General features: G+C 36.1%; 1 protein-coding gene across 1 annotated transcript in view; it reads right to left on the bottom strand.

Moving 5' to 3' along the window:
* NKAIN2 (Na+/K+ transporting ATPase interacting 2) overlaps positions 1-17,719 on the bottom strand; it is a gene marked incomplete at its 5' end in the record, with an annotated part of 529,971 nt that overhangs the window by 77,664 nt on the left and 434,588 nt on the right. The window contains one exon of the mRNA XM_008637809.2: positions 6,790-6,990. Coding sequence (XP_008636031.2) covers positions 6,790-6,990 — 201 coding nt within the window. The remainder of the gene's footprint in view (positions 1-6,789; positions 6,991-17,719) is intronic.

Here is a 17,719-nt window from a genome sequence, read left to right as displayed (position 1 = left end):
ATTATTTTCCACATCTTGCTAAACCCTCCATTTCTTCTCCTTAGTTTCTTCCAGTGAAATTCAACTACTTCTTTCTCTTTCAAAACTCTCTGTGACCTGTCCCACCTGGCTTGTCCCCTCCTGTCAGCATGAGAGTGCACTGCTGATGAGACACCAGCTTCTCCTCAGTTACTTCCTAAATTTCAAACTTTCACACACTTCTGTCTTTTGATGACTTTTAGGACAATTTTCCAGCAGATAAAGTTTATTAGAAGTTTACTCATTCTGAATCATAGGACTTTTTTATCTTGCCTGCAAGAAAGCTGACAATGGTCAAAGAGGAGATGCAATGGAACTTCAAACTAGTATTCCCTCTCTGTTTTCCTGTCTTTTCCTCCTTTCCTTTCCATATGGACTGGCTGGCTTGTTTTATACTTTGAAGGTTAGTTCTTTTGAATAGGAACCACTGCTTTTCTTCCCAATCATATTTCCTCAGCAATGTTGAGGGCCTTTAAGTGCTAGACTGTGAGTAACATATTTGAGCATGGAGGTCTAAAACACAGGTAGACAGTTCAGTAAATATATTCTTGTAAAAGTAGACTTTTACTGAGTACTCCTATCTCTCCACCAGGGCATGAGAGTATTTAATGCCACCTGTGTTATGCTAACATTAAGGATTTTAAGACCATCCTATTCTAATTATTAATCCTTAAGAGAAGAAGGGAACATTAATGCTATTCTACTGTTTTAAGTTCTTAAATACATACACAGACCATCTTTCCATAATATTGGATTACCTGCGATGTTTAATGGAATTAGCCTGGCAGCATCTTTCTGAAATATTTAAGAACCACTGTTTGTGTAGTACAGACAATAATTGGCATGAATTAAGCACCCTGCCAAAGGCCTTATGGTAAGTCTGCAACAGAGCAGAGATTTTGATGCTGGCGCCCTAACTTCATAGCTGTATTATTGCTTCTTAGTAGCACAGTTATGCTTCATGATGTTTTAAATCAATCTGACAGCATCAGGGCTTGAAAGGTATTGTGCATGATGCAGACTTTGCAGAAATCCAAACAGTATACATTTACTGTAAATACTTTGGATGGGTAATTACATATTGCAAATTTTAAAGCATGAAATAATAATTTTAATGATTGCATGAAGCATATACTCAAGTACAAATACAGGAAGGAACAAAAAGAAATTAAGACTAATATACAGCACATAAAAGTCAGTGGACAGGATCACTTTGAAAATGGTCAATATTTTTATGTAACTGTTTACTTATGGTTTTATTTATCTGGTATGTAAATTACCATCAATAATGCAGATACAGTACATAAGAAATGCTTTTTCTCCACTTGTTTTACTGGAATAATATTACACAGCTCATCTCTTCGAGGGCTATATAACTAAAACCCAAACTGGCTAAGGTGATGCCTTCACATTAGTCTTATTCCCATAACTCGGGCACTTATCTCCACTAAAATCAATAGATTTTTGAGTGTGAGAAGTAAAAGACGAGCATACTAAATACTTTTAATCCTGTGTTGGCAAATAGATATGTGATTCTGTTACACTTATCTTCAAGGCTGATCTTTAATTTGCATATTTTCAGAATTTTGATCTACAAATGGGTTTTAATTTGTTGACTCCTGCAAGAACAGACTTGTGGGAGTGAGGGCAGGTCATGCATAATCAAAGACTAAAACAAAGACAGAAGGACGATGCAGAGAATCTGAGCTCAATTTCTGTATGAAATGCAATTACCATTATAATTTCCTTGTACCACACAAAGGCCTTACTGTACTGGGTGTCCCCCACATTTAGGGGCTTTTTGAAAGATCCAAGAGATCTCTATCTATTCAAATGGTACAGAGTCTTATGAACTGAACATGAAAAATTTAGGCATGCTTTTCTCTCTCTTCAGCATTTGGGAAGAGGTGCAGAGAGATGAAATGTCTTTCAAAAGAAAATTGTGATAGACTTGGAAGCAGAACCTTCTGACCTGAACCACGGCTCAGGGCCTGAACTGAAAAGATTTTCACCTTCTCTTATAAGACAAGAGTTCAATAAAAAGTGGAAACGAAGAAAATTGTATGTAGGCTCTGTAGATAGAATTAGACATTGATGTGTGTGGGTGCTTGAGAAACTGCCAGCTTATATGACCAAAAGGCTGGGATGCACTTGCTATTTATGCACAGAGCCAATGACTACCTTAAGCCCTGACAGCACATGCCAAGATTAGCAGTGGTGTATAAATGCACCTCCCAAGCACTGCCCTCCCCATGGTCAAGTGGCAGCTATACCTCCTATTTTTTAGAGGTGGCAACTTTCATTCAGCCTCCACTCTGTAAATCCTATACGGAATGCAGCTCAAATTTTGATTTGCAGCTGCAAATCAAAGCCCCATTAGTACCACTGACCTCATTCTTTACCTGGAACAATTGTCTCCAGAGACCAGTCATTTAAGTATGTCTATCCTTGATAACCCAGTAGGCCTGAAAATGAAATAGCTTCTCTAATGCAAGCAACAAGAATCAATAACCTTTAAACATGTAAGGACACTTTATTGTCTGAAGTGTATGGGTATATGAGTTATGCCATCACTAGACCAGTTCATTTTGATAATTTGTAGACACAAGGACAGGCAGAGTTGTGGTCCTTGCAGAACAGGTTGGATGGGCCAGATGCTCAAGATATTGGAGCTCTGTAAATGAGACTTCCCTGGGAGAGAAGCATTGAGTGGAGAGTAGTACAGGCTATGTTAAGGGTTAGTTTTGTCCAATAAAAATATTGAATTAGCTATGGCCAAAATGATGCATTTTTTCTGCATGTATCAGCAAACCCTTAAATAGCTGTTGCTGTCAAAATGTGATGAAGCTAAGATCTCACCTTTCCAGATTCAGCTATGATATTGATCAAGAAATGGGGAGGGCAGGAAATGAAGGAGCTGTTCTGTGGATATACAGAATCACAGATTCACAGAATTGTTAGGGTAGAAAGGGACCTCTGGAGATCACCTAGTCCAACTCCACTGCCAATGCAAGGTCACCTAGAGCAGGCTACACAGGAACACATCCAGGTGGGTTTTTCATGTCCCCAGAGAGGGAGAATCCACGACCTCCCTTGGGCAGCCTGTTCCAGTGCTCTGCCACCCTCAATGTGAAGAAGTTCTTCCTCAATGTTGAGGTGGAATTTCTTGTGTTTTAGTTTATGGCTATTGGTCCTTGTCCTGTCGCTGGGCACCACGGAGAAGAGTCTAGCACCATCCTCTTGGAACACCCCTCTGAGATATTTATATGTATTCCAGACCCCAGATTTCACAGAAAGCAGAGCAAATGCCACCCTTAGGAGTTCTGTTCAACTTCATACAGCTGCATTCTGCAGGGCATGCCCACAAAATATGTTTTATTTTGTAGCACTGCAAGCCCGCAAAGCTGAACCTATGAATGAGATTCCCCTCCCTTGAGTTCTCTGCTTTTCACTTTGACTCCTCTCTCTTTTTAACTTGTTGGTAAGTAATATGTAGAGATAAATTGCTAGCAATGAGGCACAGCCTCAAAAGAGACAAGTGGGAGGTACGGATATGGAGAATAGAGTAAAAACTGACTTAACATGGTGTGTGGCACTGAGATTTTGGTGGTGTACCACTTCAGAGAGGCAACTACCACAATAAATGAGTAAAAAATCAGTGTAAGATTTTCAAAATAAATTTCCATAAGCATGAAAAATATCAGACAGCGACTTAGCAAGATGTAATGTGCTGACATGGGAATGGCTAGAGGACAGACATAAATATGCATTATGTGGTCATTTTTTACATCTGTGATACAAGGATTGATTTACTGATAGGCTCTACAGAGGCTTTAGTCTTCTACCACCATCACGCAATGCAGTGAGTGCTCTGTGACACGGGACCAAGGAATGGTTGTGGCTGCTATGTGCTCTTTATTATCACTGTTGTTTATTCCAGCTGTGCTTTGCATACAAACAAGCTAAATACAGAAACTGGGACAATCCTTTATTTATCAAAGCATTTTCTTCTACACATTTGTTCTCAAATAATTTTTGCCTGTTTTGAAGTTTTTCTAAACTGTGAGCATTCTGCTGGTTGAAGTATAGAGACTACCAAACTGAATTTTATGTTACTTCAGTGTGAGCTAAAGTAGCAATTTTGTCCAATTATTAATCCTGAGCAAAATATATGCCTCAGCAGAAAGTGGCAAAATATCTGTGCATCATCACATCTATCTCTCTTTTCTATTCTAAGGCTGGTATCACACAATGAACACCACCACTATGCACATTGGGAATTCCCCTGACTTTCAGGATTATGTAACCTTCTGGTTGTTTTAATTGCTATTTTGTTTAAGCAGTAGGAGAAATGAAAATTCTCCAAAATTTTTCACTCTTAAAAATCTAAAATCTGTGTTGACTTACACAAAATTAGCAGCAGCATTTGTATGGTGGACAATCGGGTGCTGTTTGCTTCTAGGACACATTCCTCCATGGAGAAAAGTTCTCTTGGAGATGTAAATATTCTGCACCTCATCAGCAGAACATCTGTCTCCCATCCTTGAAATATTTTACAGCCTACCGTAAGACTTGTTTTTTACAAGAGGGGGGGAGGGAGGGGCGTGTAGTTTTATCTTAGTTTTATAATTTGTATCTTGGCTGTCATGCTCTTTCCACTTTCCAAGCAAATATCACATCTATGTGAGCCTAACCTTGGGTAGTTCCAATCCTTGTGAGCTTACTGGCAAGCTGTACAAAATACACTCAGTATAATATTTCCAAAGGCTGACAAAAGTGGTCCTCAATGAAGCTGGATGTCTACCTTTTATCTGTAGGCAGTAGAAAGCATCCTTAAAAATGTGCTACAGTGCCACCAGTCCATGAAAAAGCCAAGAAAAGCATTAGCATGATCATTGTCATGAACACACAGAAATGCAAAAAGAAAACAAGTAACCAGTTTGTAGGTTGCTATTTACAGTTTTGCAGATAAAGTACAAGATCTGTTTAAGTGCCCATAGAGGAAAATTGAAGGGAAAGATTAATTTCTTTCTAATAACTGGAGATAAATCTGATCTAACGCTTGGTTTTGTTAAAGCTAGTTTGCTGAAAACCAAGCAGTATCTGCTCTTTTTACTTTGTGTTATATGTCACTGAGCTGTACCAGTTAATTCCTGTTTTCCATTTAATCCCATTTAATATGGGAGTGAATTTACACTAGCATTTCTATTAGAAAAATGGCCTCAGTGGGAAATGTGAAAGTGATGTAAACAGTAGTCAAGCACTAGGTTTGGAAAATTGACCCATACTTGCACTGTGCAGCTCTTTACCTGTGATACTCAGAGTAATGTGAATGGAAATATAACACAGATATAGTTAGTCACAGCTAGCAGATTACTAACAGTTTGTTATTTTGAACCATTACTCTGACTTGAAAAGAATGAGCTTATCTGAAAACACAGCTCTATTTCAACACACAGAAAAAAATTTGTTGCACCAGGAACAGAATTGAGCTTGAACTACATATACCTTGTGTTTCTTGTTCATCATTCATTAAAATAAAATTTTAAAAAAAGGCAGAAAAATAGCCTGGTTATCTGTTTTTGAAGGCTTGAAGGTATGACAGCTCTGCAGAGGGATCTGAGCAGGCTGGATCGATGGGCCAAGGCCAGTTGTATGAGGTTCAAAAAGGCCAAGTGCCAGGTCCTGCACTTGGGTCACAACAACCCCAGGCAGTGCCACATGCTGGGGGAAGAGGGGCTGGAAAGCTGCCTGTTGGAAAAGGACCTGAGGGTGCTGGTCAACAGTAGCTGAATGCGAGCCGACGTGGCCATGTGGCCAAGAAGACCAATGGCATCCTGGCCTGCATGAAGGGAAATCAAGCTTGCACCAGGGAAACTTCATGTTGGATATCAGGAAAAGTTTCTTCACCAAAAGGTTTGTCAAGCACTTGAACAGGCTGCCCAGGGCAACGGTGGAGTCGCCTTCCCCGGAGGTATTTAAAAGATGTGTAGATGTGGCACTTAGGTACAGGCTTTAGTGTTGGACTTGGCAGTGCTTGAGGGTTGGGCTTGATGATCTTAGAGGCCTTTTCCAACCAAAATGATTCTATGAAGCTGTAATTCCATGAGTCAAGCTTGAATAATAAAAAGCGATGGGGAATAGACAGATGGAAAGCTGACCACTATTTGGATAGCTGTGAGCTCCATTATACATTTTTTCCCCCAAGCAAACAGTTTTCATTTCTTATAAATTTTCTGCAGTACAACAGTGGATTCTTTTACTTCTAAAAAGGATTTAAGATCTCTGGTTTTGATTTTCATATAAGTATAACTTTTTCGGGGGGGGGAGGGGGAGCAGGGAAAACCTCTCCCATTGTAGTCTAGTGTCTCTTAATTAATATGGTTGAAGACAAATTGATGACATTTGAGTCCTGTCAACTGATCACTGAATCTATTTTCACTGTTGGTTTGTCTTTTGTATTCAATTTCATATTTAATTTGCCTTTCACAACAATAGGTGTAACTTGCTGTTATATCACAACTTATATATTATAGTATCAGAAAAACAGAGTGTGTCATGTCAGTAGTTCTTAGCACAATAATAAATATGTATGTTGAAACTTTTTGCATGCACGTATCTTGAACTGGCTGAATGACAACTGAGTTTCACAGCTAAACTAACACATAAAGCCAGGGTTTGTGAATGAATGCCACAATCATCCACTATTCCAGTAATGAAAAGAAGAAATCCAGAAAAGGTGGTAGAATTAAGTTATTTGTAAACACTTACTGCAAGGAAGATCTGAAGAGAACTGTGAGCCACTTCTATGTACTGATATTCAAGCAAACACCCCGAGACAGTGATATAACGATGATCCTCTGGTGCCCAGTCTGGTGCTGGGGTTACTGAGGTCACGGTGCAGCCCGGCCCATTCTCCATCCACCAAGAACGGTGCATTGAGATGTTAAAGGTCAGAATGAGATCTGTTTCCTGCAGAAAAACATGAGAAGAATTAATGCGTGGGGATGGTACTCTGGTATCCAGTGCCTCAGCACGAGATTTCACAGCACGCACAAAGAAGCAAAGAGCTGCAATAAAACTGCACTGTCACATGAAAGTTAGTGGAGCTTGCCCACTGCAAGGAGAAGTAGCTGTACCTTGTCAGGCGGAAATGTTTTGGAGCAGAAAAATAATCCTGCAAGCCAGGATCTGTTCCTAGACATCATGGCAGCCTAGACTATAGCACTCATTTCTGTTGATGGCCCATTTTCCAGGGGATACCATAAGGATTGATGGCCCATGTTTTGTTGGTCTGATGTACCAAACTAGACAAGAATCCCCTGGAATCAAGACTTCATAGACTTTAATAGACACACATCTGTATATCTGCAAGTTTTGTCTCATGGACCCAGTGAAAGAGACCTATGGTAGCTCTACTGAACTATTGGAGAAGATTGAAGAAAAAGATCCTGTGCATTTACTTGCAGGCAAATCTCTTTACAATGTCTCTCTCTGATTTCTAATTTCCTAGGAGCCTGTAAGGAAATAGTGAGTGTTGCCTTGTCTAAAGACTGTTTGGCTAGTTGAAAAGGTGGGGCAGAGGCGTGCAACCTTTAACTCCCATACAGCTAGTGCGATGGAGTAACAAGTCAGCCATGCTTTCCATTAGGATTGCATTTATAAATAGTTCATAAAGGATTAATAAATTATTAATATACATCATAAACAATACTACGGATATTGCTTTCATAAATTATATGTGATTGCATATTACTTGAGGGTGTTACACATATCTATAACAAAACTATGGACTCTGTGGATTCTGTAATAGCCTACAGTGTTTACCCAACACATTATAAATAATTTATAACTGTAACCTCATTGTAAAATGTAACTATCTAGTCTGTGTGCACATGTGCTCAGTCATGCAAAAAAATTTTCCTTTAAGTAATGTCTTTGCAGAACCAAACTCTCCCCACACCTAACCTACATTTTTTTTCAGCCTGTTGATGTCATTAATAATTAAGATTCTCATAAAGATTTTAAAATGTAACTATTTAATTAGGCTTACTGAGCCAAAAAGAATAGAATGCTATTCTGTAGCAGATAAGTTGTAGCCACATTTCCCTCCCTTCAAAACAGTCGTTTTTTCAGTCCCACTTATTTCCCCTTTTTTCACTAACTCATGAAAAGGTAACTCCATCTGGACAGGTTTTGGATAATATCACATGTCAATCCATCTGTGACTGCACTTGACACTGCAGTGTAGCTTAATGTTTTTTCTCTAAGTTGCAGTTCTTGACCAAAAGCATAGCAATTTGGTACATTAAAAAAAAAAAAAAAAAAAATCAATTGCTACCCTGCATAAGCACACACAGCTATCAGATGGCAGGAAGGACCTTAAATATGCTTGCAATGAAAAATTACCCTTCATTCTCACAACAGTCAAATCCAGCAAATAATGAGCTGTATGAGGAAATTTAAAATGCTTCATATGAATTTAATCATGCAACTAACTTCAAGCATTTGAAGGTGATCAAAGCAACAGCAACTATTTCTATAAACAATGTGAATTTTGCCCACATATATATGTTGATGTATGGTTACAAGTCTTCATCCTTAACAAACCTCTCCTTTCATTTCCTCAATGTGGATCCTTCCCTACTAAAGTCACACTGGAAAGTGTCTGCCATGTGTTTCTTGGAAATGGGAATTTTTACCTTTCACCCAAGCCAGAAGGTTATTTTTCTTTCTGAAGGCAGGGCTGTTACAACCCCTCGAGTAAAACACTGGTCTTCTCACTTGGTGTAAGAAGTTGAAAAATTGACATCTTTGGAGTAACTTTGCTTAAAGTAACAGATTTATTCCTCAGTGAATAAAACTGGAATCCATCATGCTATTGTCAAAAGAACTTTCAGCCATTTTAGTTACCACAGAAAATTCTAAACCTCTAATTTCTTATCAGAGATGCAGCACAAATGAATAGGACTCATCATCTATCTCAATTTTAGCATTTGCAATACCTTGAGAAGAATCATGATGGACTGAATATATTTTACAAAGTGCGGACGAGGGATGAAAAATGTATTCCTTGAAAAAGAAATGGATAAACTGTCTTGCAGGAAGTGAATATTTGTTATGCATCTGCCAGATGAAGTGATAATAGATCAGGAGGAGCTAAACATAAAAATCAAAACTGGGCTCTGTGGGTAGAATATAATTTCTCTAAAGGCAGCTATTTTTGCTTACAAAGGGTGCAATAATCAAAAAACTTTACTAGTTAAAAGCACAAGTAAATTTCCAAGTTACGTGGGAAATATAATTACACACTAAAATATTTATAATTACATATGTAAATAAAACTTTTCAAAATCTAGCTTTCTTCCATGCCTGAATTTATCCCCAGATGATTTTTTGAAATATTTTCAAAATTCCCTTGCCTTCAAATCATCTTTTGCAGTTCAGTTAAATGCTGTGATTAGGTCTTGTTTTGTTCAGGAATAGTCTTTGAGTGCTTACCAGTAAAAAAATAATATAGATCTTTATCAGATCTATATTCTATTTCTTTCTCTGAATAATCAGTAAAATGCTATTCTGTTTCCTTTGGTCATAAAATAGACCCGATAACTGGCATAGAAATGTTATATTCCTTAAGTCTTTATAATTAAAAAAAAAAAAATCCTACTAAAGCCCAGCTTCAAATCTTAAAGAACTTTGAATCATGTGGTTGAGAAGGCTTTCAAGAAGCAGTTGTTACATACTGAGCCAGTTAAGGAAAGAAGGTCAGCTTCAGAAAGCAAACAATAAGATATGAAATCTGGTTCTGGTAAGATTTGACACCATTCACAGCTCAGGTCCAACTTGGGTGGATTGAGAATGACGATGAAATAAAATCTTGAGAAGTCAACATGTAAGTCACACCTTGTAAATTTCTATCCCCAAAATATGTGGGATCAGAATAAGCATAGAAGGGGCCTATTAACTACAAAGCTGCTGCAGAGTTAAATCTCAGGTATAAATTGCCATGCGCTTTGAACTTGCCTATAACCTTCAAGCCATGTCCCCTTACACGCAACCATATCAGCAGAGCAGTTCCTGTTGCTCATTAGTGAAGGTCACCCAGCTTATGAAAAAGTTTCCCTTAGTGAGAAAACACTTAAGGACTTGAGTCTCCTTGTAGGACTGTGGAAGACAAGAAGGGGATGATGTATCTATCATTAACAACTGTTCTACTGACAGCATTTAGAGCTATTTTTGGACAAACTCTGCTTGCTATTTACTTTGTTCCCTGTTTGAATACAGTTCTAGTGGACATAGACAAAGTCTACACTGGAAGCTGGGGATTTATTATACTCTCTGGTGTATTTGCCGTCTGTTTTCTTTTCAACATCTGTGGCTCAAACTTTGTTCAGGGAAATGCAGAGAAATGGTCTGATAAGCCTTGAAGCTATGAAAACTAACAAGAATTGTTGATACACATTGGGCAAGCCAATATGTTGTTGTTCAAAGTCTGCATGTCAAGGAAGATTTCATTATCCTAAATTCAACAAACAGCTGCTTCCTTCGTGGACATAGAAATTCATCTGTAAGGGTTTTACTGCCGATCACCGTGCAGCTTTTGTAAATTCTGCTGGTATTTGTAAAGCTTGTTAGGAAAAATTGGTGCATTAAAGTAGATTTTCATACTCATAAAGGAGAAAAAAAACCAAAGGAAAATACTTTGTAGGAAGTCTTTGCTGACATTCTGAAAATGTGCTGGTATTTGTAGTGGTCAGGAAAAGTACTATGAGATTAGACAAATCTTGGAGTTTGGAAGTCTCAGAGGCTCAGATTTCTGAGGTTAGTATATGAGACATCTTCAAATTATGTCTGTAATTTCATTTCAGCTTAGTTGGTAAAGAATTTTGAGCTCTGATGGTTTTGTGCCTATGTTTAATACCTTAGATAGCAACATTTTCTGGGGTCAGCTGCCCCGTACATAGTATTTTCTGGCGGAGGACAGCTGATGACAGCATATGGCAACAGAAAGCTTTGTAAAAGCTGCCAGAAAAAGAATACAAGCTTCTTTGCAATCAGACACAGCAGGAGGACAGCAGTGCTTAAAAGGAAAGCAGCTCTTTGTGTGTTGTATTAGTACTAGTACATATTAGTAAGCGCACTATCTCTTAGCAGAAATCACAATATATTAGTGTTTGAATGATTTTTGTTGGTTTCACCTTAGAGAAGCTGACTCCAAAGAGTGCCATGAGAAAAAAGAGGCAGGAGTTGTTCAGGGTGATTCTCCTTGAAAGTCCAGGAGATCTCGCAGACTCAGGGAAGGTGAATTGTACTGACTTCAGTGGCTGTGGCTTTCTGTGTCTCGGGAAATAAGTTTCTTCTATTTCTCTAATTAGGAATTGCTGAAATCTGTGCAAACCTGTCAAGCTTCTGTACAACTTTTGTTGAATACAACCATGTAAGCACTTGTTTCATTTATCAAACTCCAGCTAGCAAGAATGGGCTGCTTGGAGAGTGAATGATCACATAAGGTTTCAGTGATAAAAGATCATGGTCTGAAAGCATTTGTAGTACTGGATGCCTAGGATGCACAGAGGCCTCTACAGGCTTTTTTTTTTTTCTTCTGTTATCTCACTTTTCCACTAAAACTAACTCCCACCAGGCAGTACCATTTTCTCATGCAAGCAGACTTTTTCCTGTCTAAAGAAAAAATCTCTCCTCACTGAAGAACCAAAATAGAACCTATCAGCTATGGGGTTTTTTTTTGTTGTTGTTGTTTGTTTGGGGTTTTTTTCTGTTTGTTTGTTTTTGGTTTTTATTAGCTCAAAGTTGACATGCAGAAAATAATTATTGTACAGTTATGCAGGGGAAATGGATATTTAAAGATTTTTTTTTTTCTATTTTGTTGCATCTGAATTGTGTTTTTTGCCTCCCCAATTTTTGTATGTGTGTGATGCTTTCCCTTTCATTTGAATTTTTTTCAGTAACCTGGAATTCTCTTCAATTTCCTCTTATAAAATAATTTTGTACCAGAATAATTGAAAATTGGTTACAGAATCTGATATGTGTCATTAATCAGATAAGGTTTAACCAGTTTGAATCTACAACTGATATACTTTTGAAGTTCATCAATGAAAACAGGCAAAAACTGTCCCACTGATAGCTTTTCTCAGTATTCTGTTATAAAAGCTACTAATATATTTTAAGCGATTTCCAGTGTGCCAGCGTATTTCCGAAAGATTCAATGAATTAGTTATAAAGTTACCAGCATGATAGAGATGACTCAGATGTCCTGATTTTCTTCTCTAAAATGAAACTAGGATGCTATATTAATATACTATAAACAATCCTCAAAAAGCATAGGCCCTGCTATACAAAGACTGACATTGTCAATTAATATTCTACGACACCTGTCAATTATCTTAAGTTATTAAAGCTACAATTAATGTTACATTAATTTAGATCTTCATATTTTTCTAGTAATTAAATACATACATTGACAAACCTAAAAATTTTAATCTGCTCTGTTTCTACTCATTAAAAAAAAGATACCTGCTAAGCTCCAGCATATTAATTAGTTCAGTGGCATCAACATATTTTATTAACATCTTTCTTCAAAAAGTTTCTATCTATTTAGTTCTTCAATTAAAATATCATAAAAGGGGAGTAGAAACTTTCAGTTTATATTGCAAGGTTACCGTAATTATTACTACTGCATGAATATTACTCTTCTGTGAATATTTTTTCATATTTAAACTGAATATTTTTAGAGTGTTCTGGACTAAGACCCATTGAAATTTCTCTTGTGCAGAACATGAGAACATGAGAATTTAGCCCTTCACAGTAGCCCAATGTCATTTATCACAAGGACTGAGAATTGCAGTCAAATAGAAATTTTAATTTAGCTATTGCACATATTTAGTGAAGATCCTGAGAACTATAATTTTTGTAATTTCTTGGAAAATTACTTTCTGGAGGATGTAAGCTTGTGATAAAATATACTGAAATGGAAAGCTGACTAGAGGCACTCACATCCCACAGTAGTAGCTAATTCTGTGGAATGTTATTTATTTCTCACTGTGCAGTAATCAAGGATATCATTCTGGAATTGAGAAAATTTGTTTAAGGAAATTGAGTTAAATATAATACCTTGTTTTGACAAATTGCCGTTCTCTGACAAAGACATCTTATCTCCAAGCTCTGAGTGTTTCCAGGTGATCTAGATTGTTCTGTCCCTGGGATTACCAAATCTCCAAATCTCATTAAAACTTATGAAAACTAGCTTTTTTTTTTTTTTTTTCCCTCCAGCAAAAGACAAGTCTATTCTAATTGTTGGATTAAACCTGAAGGTACAAAACCTTATTTACTTGTGTAACTAGAAAATTATGATCTCCAGGATACCTTGAACTTTCTGCTGTGAGGTGGACTGAATTGCCTGATTTAGGGCATTGATCCAGTATTTTAAGTGATTTCCACAGGGTTGTGGCACATGGTCTCTACTCCCACACCAAATCTGTGTCCCGTGAAACAAAACTAGCAAGGAATTTTATGATTGAGCTAAACTCAGTGTGGTTCCAGATCTCTTTCTGAAGTGAAGTGAATGTTCTGATTGCTTTCCAAACCCTGGTTAGTGATACTGAGCAGAAAATGCATGATTATACTGCTTTCCCAATATATTACTACCAGTTTTTTATGGGCAAGGCATAACGCTTTTAAAGATGTTTAGTTCATTATTCTCTCGAGACTGTTTATTTCCCCTTATTTTTAAACAGTAAAGGAAGTATGTCTCCTGTCTTGGTTTACCCAGGCTAATACACAGATCAATAGTGCTTAGAATTTTCAGACAAAAATATACATAACCTCTTAATTCTGAATAAAATCCCTCTAAGCACAAGTTTTGCCCAGAATCAAAGACAAAAACTTTCAAAACAGTATTAAAAACCAGATCTTTAATGAAAGCTTTCAGGTGCACAAGTATGGCTCTGCGCACGCGTACGATTGATTTACTACAAATTTTAAAAGGTTAATAATTAGTATATCGAGCAGGTACATCCAAAAAGATAACAGTTACCCCAGCAACCCACCCTTGGGTCTGCCCCTTGGAGTTGTTCCAGGGGCATCTTTGCCCTATTTCTTGTTATGTCTTCTAAGTTCTAGTGCAAAACAGAGTGTCCTTGTTAGAATTCCTCTTCTTGAGAATAAGACTAAATAGAATTTCAGGAATGTGTTAGAAGGGGTTAGTTTATTGTTCTAAAATGTGAGAGAAAGGGCAGGAAAGTACTAGAAGCTATATAACTATGTATAAACAGTCTACAAATCTTTGAGTACATGAAAAAGATACAAATAGCAAAAATCTTTAGGCACCACAAGGACATCTTATACTTGGATTATATCCAAAAGATGATGGAGAGCTTCCAGTTAGCTGGCATCACCATTCTGAAGGCTGCAAACAGAAAGGTCTAGGCCTTGATTAAAATTGCAGCATGAAATTAATATACTTAAAATTCATTCCTTTTCTAGAACAAATGGTGTACCAAGTTACCAAACCACCTCAAAAATACTTTGCTTGATCACCTCTGTCCAAGGAAAAATTTTAGTATGGTCCAACATTTAGTAAAGAAGGATGCAGAAGAGTATGACGTAGAGCTTAAACATCAGAATGTAGGCAGAAGGACATTCCAGCTGATGCAGTTTGTTCAGTGTCCCCTGCTGTTGGTTACTACTTAGTGTTAGGTAGTGTAAAACAAAAAAAGCATGTGTACAGTGATACATTTATGTTTTCTGTTTCTTATCTTTTAAAATCTAAATAATTATCTAATGCCTATAGTGTGTGCAGGAAACAGTCAGAAGACTTTAATGGAGTTCTAAGATCACAAAAATGGCATTGCTGTCCCCAAAGCAGTCTTAGGAAAAGTGAGATCATTGTAAAACAAGAGGGCTTCCTGAAATACCAGGCTGAGGAGAAAATCGTTTGTGTACATTGTGCTCTATAGACTAAGCATTTCTAGGCAGTGGTGATTTTATAAGCATTAAGATCTCATAATAATTAAAATGAAGCCTAGATAAGTGAGAAAATTACTAAAAAAAGAATGTGGAGTCATCTTTCTCAGTTTAATTCATATCTATTCCAAAGTGAATATTTTCAAAAGGATTTACTTCTGTGGGGAGGTTGCAATGAGCTAAAGCATCAATTTAAAAAGCATAGCTAGTTCTCACAACCCACTTGCACTCCCAGTGCAAAATAAAATATCCAGATTTAAATGGTTTGAATTCCTCTGAAGTCAGTAGAAAGGACCCAATTGAAACAGCGTGATAAATATTCCTGAAGGATTCTGAAAAGCTTGTTTTGAAACCTAGATAAGATGTTGAGCAGCACACCAGCCACAGACTGATTATCAGGAAGCACAGAAGGGGAAGTGAGGGCTCTCTCCACGTAGCCCTTGAGCCCTGTTCAAGAAATGGTATGGAATAACTGTACTGCATCATCTACTTCAGGGTCTTTCCCTGTAACTTATTCCACTACTGACCAGGCTGATAGCTGTCATCATCCACAGTATTAGATTCAGATCTGAAGCTGTACAACATTCATGTACCTTGCAAATTTGGGCCAGTAAAAGAAAAGTCAGATCTCTGAAGAAACATTGATACATGCCCAGCATGATGTGCACAAAGCCTGCATGTAGCAGACTTTATTGCAACCCTGCTGAATATCTAAGGTTTCTGACCATTAGTTTAACACATTTTACTCCTCAATATGACTTTTACCAATTTTATGGGATTGTACAGCTGTAATCCATCAAGTGACATAGTAAAACCTGTGTCACAGTTCTCAATGCTTATGTGTGGCAAGAGCTACTTTTGCTTGAGCTTTACTTACCCTACAGATTTTAAAAACCACCTTCAGTTCCTGTCTTAAAGATCCTATTCATTTTTTTAAACGAAAAGACGTCTGTCACAAGAACATGCTATGTTGAACATGACTCTGATAAACTTTAGTTCATAAAGTGTTTATTCATGTCCTTGAAGGTGATGATGGCTATTATCAGAATACCTAAGGCTATATCAGATTTGATAAATCAAACTCTTTTCACTTTACATGAACTAATTAATTTAGCAGTAGGTGAAACTGCTCTCTTTGTGGTGTGATATCACGTCACTCAACATGGACCACAGATTAGTTTTATTAAAACTAATACGATTATCCAATACTGTCATCTAAGCCCAGAAATAATAAGGTCTAACTGATCTTGAACACAGAGTGAATTATGGATGTTTTGTGCATTGGCTGTTTCCTGTGTTTGAAAATTATTTTAACTGTTTTTAAGAAAAAAGGTACATAGTTTCTCCTGTTCTAGAGCTGATAATTTTGTCTCTTTTCTTTTCTTTTTTCTTTTCTTTTTTTTTCTTTTCTTTTCTTTTCTTTTCTTTTCTTTTCTTTTCTTTTCTTTTCTTTTCTTTTCTTTTCTTTTCTTTTCTTTTCTTTTTCTTTTTCTTTTTCTTTTTCTTTTTCTTTTTCTTTTTCTTTTTCTTTTTCTTTTTCTTTTTCTTTTTCTTTTTCTTTTTCTTTTTCTTTTTCTTTTTCTTTTTCTTTTTCTTTTTCTTTTTCTTTTTCTTTTTCTTTTTCTTTTTCTTTTTCTTTTTCTTTTTCTTTTTCTTTTTCTTTTTCTTTTTCTTTTTCTTTTTCTTTTTCTTTTTCTTTTTCTTTTTCTTTTTCTTTTTCTTTTTCTTTTTCTTTTTCTTTTTCTTTTTCTTTTTCTTTTTCTTTTTCTTTTTCTTTTTCTTTTTCTTTTTCTTTTTCTTTTTCTTTTTCTTTTTCTTTTTCTTTTTCTTTTTCTTTTTCTTTTTCTTTTTCTTTTTCTTTTTCTTTTTCTTTTTCTTTTTCTTTTTCTTTTTCTTTTTCTTTTTCTTTTTCTTTTTCTTTTTCTTTTTCTTTTTCTTTTTCTTTTTCTTTTTCTTTTTCTTTTTCTTTTTCTTTTTCTTTTTCTTTTTCTTTTTCTTTTTCTTTTTCTTTTTCTTTTTCTTTTTCTTTTTCTTTTTCTTTTTCTTTTTCTTTTTCTTTTTCTTTTTCTTTTTCTTTTTCTTTTTCTTTTTCTTTTTCTTTTTCTTTTTCTTTTTCTTTTTCTTTTTCTTTTTCTTTTTCTTTTTCTTTTTCTTTTTCTTTTTCTTTTTCTTTTTCTTTTTTTTTCTTTTTTCTTTTTCTTTTTTCTTTTTCTTTTTCTTTTTCTTTTTCTTTTTCTTTTTCTTTTTCTTTTTCTTTTTCTTTTTCTTTTTCTTTTTCTTTTTCTTTTTCTTTTTCTTTTTCTTTTTTCTTTTTTCTTTTTCTTCTCTCTTTTCTTTTTTTTTTATATGTACCTCAGAAAGAATTTTGAATACTGAGACTACTATGGAGAAAATCCATTCTTTAGCTAGTTTTTGCTTTCAAAATGAAAAGAACCAAAAAATGAGCTACACTGTGGAACATGTGTTTCAACATTTTCCTAGGAAAATGTTAAAGTTTTCCAAACTTGAGGTGCCTAGGCTGCATTTGTAAACTGAAAAATGTTAGCAGTCCCTCATATTCAGTGGAGGGAATATGGGTTCAAATCCTTGAATCAGAGATGAAAAGTAAGCAATTCATCAACTTCTATTCTGACATTTCGAGTCTCATGGAAACTGATAAAAAGAAACTTCATCACCTACATTAAAAAACAAACTATAATCTTCAACAAGCTGACATTAGAAA

This window comes from Corvus brachyrhynchos, unplaced genomic scaffold (assembly GCF_000691975.1).
Source record: "Corvus brachyrhynchos isolate BGI_N302 unplaced genomic scaffold, ASM69197v1 scaffold14, whole genome shotgun sequence".
Classification (NCBI taxonomy): Eukaryota; Metazoa; Chordata; class Aves; order Passeriformes; family Corvidae; genus Corvus; species Corvus brachyrhynchos.
The sequence above is the reverse complement of the archived record's forward strand: the minus strand, read 5'-3'. Positions and strand labels throughout refer to the sequence as shown.